Consider the following 9,027-nt stretch of genomic DNA (forward strand, 5'->3'; position numbering starts at 1 on the left):
CAAGTAATTAATTTTTCCTTCTCCGTATTTTCTAGTTCTTTGCAAATAGTGCCTGATCTCACCCTTTTTTTAATCGAAAATCAAGATCCCTTCACTTTTAGGCACATTATGGGAAAATGTTTACCCGGAAGATGAATATTCCTGGACAGTGATGTTTCATGAAGATTGTGAAAATAATTGTTTTAGACCCTTGCATATTCTAAAAATATTTTTAATTGTTCAAACCGTTTTTTCAAACATGTTTGTAACTCTTAAGCAACATGGGCTTATTGCAAAACAAGAGCAACTCTCTACTCAAACCCACCAGATGCGTTCAATTCTTTGGCTTTTGCTGTGGAGGAGAAGATTCACAGGGTACAATCTCTTGCAAATCAACGTCAAGGTTCCTTACAATATCAGTCCACCTATGAAAAATTACTTCTGCACATCATCCTCATACATCTGTCTCATTACACAGTGCAGATTATGAATGCACCATCTCAAAGAACTTTCCAAGACCACGTTCAGTTGATGCCGAGGATCAAGTGCATGCTGTTGTGGTAGGTAGCGTTATCAATCACTGCAGTAGCCCTGCATTTCTAGCCCCAGGCACCTCACTCTATGCAGGCAGCGGATGCATCTATGGAAAACTGAGCACTCCACTGCCAGATGTCACTGGGCACAAATCGAAAGAATAATCTATATCATCATTTTGAGGCTGTGAACAAAAAGATGATACTTGCAGTCATTGTTTACCAGATTGATGAATTGTCCCGTGCTAATAAGGACAGAGTACACAAGAACCCTGATTTACATAAACTGTTAAGAGCCAAATGTTCTGTGCTCCCAGCAATGGTGCAGGTACTTTGGATTTAGGAAATAGGAGATTGCGATTCCATGTAAGTTTGAATAGCTCCCAAGAGTGTCCTAATACATGGCAGAAGCGATCAGTAGGATTTTTAATTCAATCACCAGTGGGAGCTCATTCGGTTAGCCTCAATTTAAGCAGTGCAGAGAAATAATCTAGATCTTAATGTATATTAGGACGCCTCCATGTTTTGACTGCTAAGATGAGAGAAGTGATGAACCCCGGTTGAAAAGTATTTGGAGAAGCCTAGTTCACCGAGATCAGCACAATCAGTGACTGACCATACAAAGATACTGAGAAATAATCAAACTGAGAAGATAAAGGGGCACGAAACCTGGAAAGTGAAAACAATCTCGCACATAAAGCGGAACTTGAAGAATAATTCAGACCGTAAATGAAATACTGCATTGGAGCCATTGTAGACGTCCTGGGAAAGCTAACTAATGGAGAAATCCGAACCTTTAAGAGTGGTAAATATAGACTTAAACATGAGGTATAGTAGGAGCAAGCGAACCTGCTGTCCAGAGACAGAGGGCAGATTCTCTTGACACACCCCAGCATCACTAAACTTCTATGCCTGGCTCCTATACACTCTGCTAGACATCCCTTCAGGATTGCCATAACATCTTAGGTCACAAACAGAACATATCTAACCAAACCAAATGCAACCAATGTTGCATCTTTTCTCAGTCCGAAAGTTTGCATGATCTGTCTTTCAAACCCCACTAATTTTTTACGTGCTGCCTACCGCTGACCAGGCAGGCCTGAAGAATGTCTCTATCAAAGTCCATTTGGCAACTTTTTCTCCATTTCTTCTTGCTGGTGGTTCGATATTTATAGATGTTTTTGATTGATTCTAGCCCTGATGAAGTTCCATGGAAATAATTTTCTGGAATGAAACGCAATGGCAATGATTGTTTTAACGTTTGGACTTTTCTATATGGAACAAATACTGACGAAAGAAGAAAGGCGTTGTGACTATTTAATCTTGAACTCTGATAGGAAAAACTGTTTCTTACTAGAGTAATCATCTTTAGCACTTGTAGGTGTGCTGATAGACTTTATTGTACTGAGTTAGGGATGTTATATTGTATTTGGGAGTGACTAAAAACAGCACATTTTTCATGGTTTCTGTCTCTCCTGCTGCTGTGATATAGGTGCAGAATTGTAGGTCTTCTAAGATGTGCTGATTCTAATAGTTCACATAAGAGCTGAACATATAGGATGCCTTCCCATGTGGTGTCAAACCGCAGTCACCATATATTTGATCATTTTTACAGTCTTTTCTTTCCTGATATGTATTTATTTACATTCAAAATTTTCTCCACGCCTCCTCTGTTTTTAACCTTTTCACTATATTTTCTTATGCTATTTAGTCAGAGCCACTTGACTTGGGTGGTAGCACTAGAACAAGTGCAAACGGTAACTGCTCTATTTTAGTACTACCACCGATTAGGAATGAGTTGCACATTTCATATGCTTTTGTTTTGTTCAGGAACTTGCTATCAGTTTGTTTTTATGTGGTTCTAATTGCACATGCAAAATATAGAGTGCAAAATTAACATATTCAAAATAGGTGCAAAAACAGATCATTGATACACTGGGTTGTTTTGAAGCTTAACTCAACAAAACTAAGTTGAGCATACCAATTGCCAAATTGTGTGTAGTTTCATCAAGCAGCACCAAAGTTATTAGTATATTAAAATATTTTCAATGCAAACTGTATTTTACCAATAGCTACATATTTAAAATCTTGATTACATTTCAAAATATCTGCATACATTTTTTTAAATTCTAATTTCGATCACCTTCCCTAAACTACTGATTCACTATAACTAACACTGTAATAGTAATGTGTGTGTGTGTATTTAAAATAATACACATGATCCTGTAAATTTCTTTATAAAAGCTTGTCTCTAATTTCCTTATGATAGGCCACGAGTGACGCACCTAGTCGCCTGTAATAAGAAAGTGTGGTAGCCCCTCAACTGTAATAACTGGACCTAATATCTTTTTAGAACAATTATCTAAATGCTTCTTGATGCATTTCATTTTCCACCAGAATTTTACCTAAAGTCCTACACATGTGCAATCATCACTCTATTTCATATGAAAGAGCAGTGCACTAAGAATTTAAGCTGTTTGTGTGAAAAGACGTGTTGAAAGAATGAATTATAAGGAAGAAAATACCCCTAACATACTGTAGAAGGATATTGCAAGTCACCTCCGAGTTCCATGTCTTTATTAGGAACTCAGCCTTCTACCTCGTTGCTCTATTTGGTTGCAAAACTCCTCAGTGACTTGTAATATCCTCGTGCTGTACAGCAGGGAGTACTTTATCCCATATCAAATCTTTAATAATATAATAAAACATAATATCGTGGAAGCCTACAATCCCAATATAAAATAAAATTGTCTTTAGCTACCGTATAATACATGGAATCCCTGTTTAAAGGCTTGTCACAATTTTTTTTATAATCTGCGACTTGCGATAGACTCAGCTGCCAACTATCAAGCAATGTCAGAACTCAACTGTTATAACGTATTACAGTAGAGTTCTGATGTCACAAGTCCTGCTGCCACTGCCAGCAGCCGAGGGGAAGAAGCAGGTCAGGCCTGACAGCATAGTTAAATCAGTTGTATGTAGTGCAAAAAGGAAACCTACTTTTTCTTTCTTTTCTCCTGCTCTGTTTTTGTAGCTGTACAGTGACAACCAGAAAGGAGATATTCATGCCAACATGTCAATTTTTGCGCTTCTTGGGTAATTATAGAATAGGTAGAATCTTTCTGCATGTTTCAACACATTCCTTGTAACTGCGCCTTAAAAAAGAAATCTGATTGTATTAAACTGATTCCAATATCTTCTTGCAGCAAATATCTATTTAATATGAAAGAGCTATGCATGAAGGATTTAAGTGGTATGTGGGAAAGGTGATGATATTACCATGTATTATTAGGGAGTACATATATACCCAATGCTGCACATAATAAGGATAAATCACCTCAGAGCTCCATAACCTTCGGCTTCATTTTCTATATGGTCATGAAACTTCTCAATGACCTGCAATGCTCTTATAATGTACAACAGGAGGTACTTTATCCCATATATTATTGTCGAGTTGTGACGTCTCTAGCCCCTTAGCTGCTGAGGCTGCTCATCCTCCTCAGCCCTCCCACTGACTACAGCGCCTTTTTTTCATATATAAAAGTTTGGGGTACTTAATATGTTTTTTCCCTCAGAAGGTGTCCAGGCCAAATTTGTGTCGGTTTTGCCCACTTGGTGATTCTATAGTTAACCAAGGCTTGTGGATTTCCCAGGAGGGAACAGTAAGTATAACCAAAATAAAACAACATTTTGGGAGGTTTTCATAAAGTGGGGAAAAACTGCTGTGCAAAAAGTGTATTTTTTTTCTAAAAATGGAAACAACAAAAGGTTTGTTCCGCTAAAATATCTTCCCAGCTTTCAGGAACAAGCAAGTTTAAGTGGTTGATGATATTTGTTATTTTTTTAATAGTTTCTACCCTACTTACAGTTTGTGTTGGAAATGGGTGTGAAAACCTTGGATCACCCACAAAGCTTCAGCAAAAGGTCCTTATATGTAGACCACTCATGGTTTCCCCTAAGAAACTAATAGTTGAAATGAATAATGGAAATAAGTTGAAAAACATACCAATGGTTGACCTCATTTTCATCAGTAATTTTGTGCCCCGCTGTTCGATTTATACAAGTAAAAGTGATATGCCATTTTATCCATTAAACCCCACTGGTTGCAGTTTTATATTGTTTGTGTAAAAATAGGAGATACCCATAGCCGTCAACTGAGCTGCAGCTTTTAACGATATTTCATTGCAGTTCATAATAATAATTGTTCTATTATTCTATGGTCTCACACTTGTCCTAATAAAAACATAACTTACTTGTATGGGTAAGTCTTTGACCCATGGCAGTAAAGGCTCAAAAATGCAACGTGGAGTAATTATCATAATGACTGATCCATTTTGGCGGTCAATAGCTGCGGTATTTAGGCCCAGACTCGGCCGCCTCTGAGGTAAACCTACTAAACCCAGACATTACTGAAAAGCAGACTCCCTGGGGAGGCCAGAGGGTGTGACTTGAATGGAGTCCACGACATTTTCTTACCGGGTATACTCTGAAACGTTGGCAAAAAATATGCAGTTTCCTCATTTCTATGAGGCAAAGTTCCAGAATCTGCAGGGATAAGTAAACTTCTCACCACCCAGCATACCCACATTTCTAATAAAAACTGTCACTCCTCATCCCCCCCCCGTCTGCCTTACCCCATCCCCTTCCTCCAATCCTACCTAACCCCCCCACCACCCCCGGATTAACATACTGTTCATGTCAAATGCTGCAGTAATTTGATGGGCGTGAAGAGTTTGTCCTCCGCATTCAAGCGGCTAGTCACCCTTAATAATGAAATTGCCCATCTTCTCAGCTGTAATAACTAAAATACAGTTGAGTTGTGATGTCATAATGCCTGCTACCAAAGCCACCAACCACGATGAAAGACAGGTTTCCGAACATAATTACAGCAGCAGTTTACGGAAATAGAACGAGAACTGACTTTTCCTACTGATCTGTTTTTTTTTCTAAAAATGAACTCTTATTTAAATAAACAATGTTTATTTTTTACTTGTAGTTAATGAGGAAAGAAAAAATCACGCTGCATGTTGCTTCTGATTCAGGAAAACGTAATCAGAATTTCATTAACACCGTCTAATATGTTTTTGTAGTAAATTACTTCCTATTATGGGGTGTTTAATTTGCACCACATGTCTGCGACCATGCTACCATTTTCATATAAAGTATTTGATTTGATTGTGAAATGTATATAGCGCTCGAATGCCCAAGGGCGCCTAGGCGCTGAAAGTAGAAAGACTCCAAGATTTTAAACAGTCTGCGGGATGAGACACCAAGGTTTTAAATGGTTTGTGGGATGAGTGATGGGTGAGCACGTATTATACTGAATAGAATATTCTCTGCTGCACACTATACGGATATTTAAAGCTCCCTCAGAGTTCTAGGACCTAATAAAAGAGCTCTGCTTTCGTCCTCTTTCCTCGATTTGCTTTGATTTTTATAGAGCGCAGACAATTGCCCGGAGGTGCCTCGGCACTAAAGGAGGAAGGAACTGAGAGAATAAAATTAGATTTTAGTGAAAAGCCAGGTTTTTGAAAGTTTGCGGAAAATCCAGAGAGGGAACATGAACCTCCTTGGCCACTTGTAATATCCATATTTTGTACAGTAGAGGTATTGTATCCTATTTAGAATATTACACAATTTAATATAACAAAAGTGTTACATATCTTTCTATAAAATGAAAAACCAGGCATGATTTCTTTTTTTTTTTTAGCTTACCCTGTGGTGTTATAGACCCATTCCACCTTGTAAGATATATTTTTATGGTCTCTATCAAACATAACATGAGTTTAAGTCTTCAAAAGGGTATAGGGTAGAAGCAAATAGAGACAATTTAGAGCTGCAACCTCCTGATTTATGGTATTCTTTTTTTATTTTTTTATTATGAATTCCAACTTTGTGTTTTGTTAGTATGTTCTTTATACCGTTGCCATTTTTTTGTTGGGTCAAACTCATAGCAGATAATCAAACAAAAATTATTTGGCCTTATGTGTCTGATGGTATCAGCAGTCTATGCCTGAAAAGTACTTGTAGCTTCTGCCTGCTTGTTTCCCCTCATTAATAATCTTTTGTTTCTCTTGCAGCGATCTATTATCCCCGGGCCTCCTTTCCTGTTCGGGGCATGCTCAGTTCTTCTGGCTTTCCTGGTGGCCTTATTTATCCCTGAACATGGAAGCCGCTCACATTCATCCAAAAGCAACACGGCCAGGAAGCACAGCAATAGCACCAGCAACACGTCAGCTGCCATTCCAGAGCGAAGCAGTGATGAGGACATAGAGCCACTTCTGCAGGACAGCAGTGTATGAGGACTTGTATGGTTTCAAAGAGGGACTGTCAAAGCGTCTGCTAGCCTGAGACCCGTGGCAAAGCCCACAGAATGTACCAAAGCTCACAGGCGGAGGAGTAACTAATGCACTTTGTGTGGAGACCAAGGCAGAGCTTATTAAATTCTTGATAGCTCCGTCTTCTTTTCGTGTCGGTACATGAAAACAGTTTAAAGGTTTGAGGCTTGTATTTCTTTGAAATACATTCATAACTGTTACCCTTAAACCTTGATGCTCCACTGTGTACCTGATCATGCCACGGCTGAAGGAGAGAGTTACAATTCACAAGGTACCATAGGCAACGCGATCAGTTTTGTTTGTAGTCCGATTTCCGGCTTCAGATTCCGAGGTTTACCTTCCTTCCGATTATGCTCTTAATGAACTCCTGAATTACAGGGAGATGTTGATTTGTCGTGAGAGAGATCGAATAGGAGGGAACTTTGCTCAGGTCAGCCTATTATTTCTAATAAAGATTAACAGATATCAATCCCAAATAAAGCGCCTAGTACTTTTTAACACAGGGCCTAGGTATAACCAAGTACTAGTGTATTGGCCGATCAGATGAATTATGAAAAACGTCAACTGCAAATGAAGGTCAGCACGCATCAGATTCTGGCCTGAAGCGGTGCACAATACAAGGGCATTCAGAGCATCCTTGCTCTGCTCTGTTCAACTGGGGCCTCTAGCTAACTACTTATTTATCACGCCACACTTCCTTTCATTATGTACATTCCTTATTTACAGTGACTAGTTACATTGGTTCAAATTGAGTTTGCCTTCGGGTTTCTCGGCCTGTATCTCCATTTTATTTTTTATATTTTTCGGTTTCTTTACTGCCATACAAATCAGGGCATCTCCTTATTTGCAACCCTGCCTTAATACCTATTTGGTAAACATGTCTAGTAAATCATATATATCCTTCATATCAGACAGTGCATTTCATTTTTTGTTTTTACAAATTTAACGTAGCCAACAACAAAAGCAAGATACTTTTTTTATGAGCTCATTGTCTTAGAAAGTGTCCTGTTAATTTAAAATATAGATTATTTTATTAAGATGTCATTTCTATGTATATTGCTGATGAGTAACTAGGCCAGTAAAAGAAAAAACTTAACAGAGTACTGCTTTAAGTGTTTTTTATGTAAGAAATATCTGTAGATATTTGTAAGGAACATCAGTTTTCCTTACGGGGTGCTGTGTAAATCTTGTATTTATAAATGTAACAAGGTTAATGACAGAAAGAGGTATATACAACTTTTTTTTTAATAAAGGATTATGTATTGACAGAAAAGTTTTTTTTTACCAAGATATCTATTTTGAGACATGTTATGCCTTGAACAAAAATAACCAACGTTTTGTAATATGCTGTTGGTTTTTAAGTTGATAAGCTTCATGGTTCATAATAAATTGGCAAATAAAAATAATTTTCTGATTTTGTGGTGTTTGCGAACAGCGCATGTGGTTTACATTTAGTAATTGTCTCTGTATCTACCAATGAAAAGCATTAATCATTTCTTTAAATAATTTCTGATTACTTTGAATATCATGAAGTTTGTGGCAATTACACTTTTTTTAAGTCAAACAAGTTATTAATACTGCGGAAGTAGTACTTTTTATTTGCTAAATAAACAGGTGTTTTAACTCTGTGAATGTGTAAGCTTTGCCGGATTTTCCAGCCAAAATGTTTTTTTTACTTGATATTGAGACTGCCTTAGACCCTGAAAAACGAAGTGGCGTGAAAAGAGAGTAGGAAGTGTAATCTGGTAGTCCGTTATGTTAGTGTAATTTCTATGATCTGGACCAATACATTTCGGTTAGTTAGGTGTGAATGGCAATGGGCCCTCACCTCTAACACTGTTTTTTTTCTACCAAATACACAGCCTAAAAAGATGATTTTAAACATCCTCTAGAATCTTTAAATATTAAGACATTGCCTTCGAATTGGACCAGAGGCTCTGGTTTTTACCTTCCCAGAGGAATTGGTTAGGGCGCAAAGGACAGAGAGCAGAAAGTGATGGTTTTCTTGGCTTATCTGTTTGCAAGTTCAAGACTTTATTTGGAATCAGTCAGACCCAGCATGGTCTAATTCATTGTATTATATTTCCTTCTCTTTGGCTAGCAGAATATCATTTGGCAGCACGCTGAGCGCCTTTATTTACAGTAATATTGCATTCATCATTCCTATGTTCTCTGTC

At 37.8% G+C, this 9,027-nt stretch overlaps 1 protein-coding gene across 1 annotated transcript in view; it reads left to right on the top strand.

Annotated features, from left to right (window-relative positions):
- The window catches only part of LOC144818333 (hippocampus abundant transcript-like protein 1), a 365,697-nt gene extending 357,219 nt beyond the window's left edge, over window positions 1-8,478 (top strand). The window contains exon 12 of the mRNA XM_078675662.1: window positions 6,593-8,478. Within this exon, the coding sequence (XP_078531788.1) occupies window positions 6,593-6,814 (222 nt within the window). The 3' untranslated portion in view covers window positions 6,815-8,478. The remainder of the gene's footprint in view (window positions 1-6,592) is intronic.
- The last annotated feature ends 549 nt before the right edge of the window (window positions 8,479-9,027 follow it).

This window comes from Lissotriton helveticus, chromosome 2_1, assembly GCF_964261635.1.
Source record: "Lissotriton helveticus chromosome 2_1, aLisHel1.1, whole genome shotgun sequence".
Classification (NCBI taxonomy): domain Eukaryota; kingdom Metazoa; phylum Chordata; class Amphibia; order Caudata; family Salamandridae; genus Lissotriton; species Lissotriton helveticus.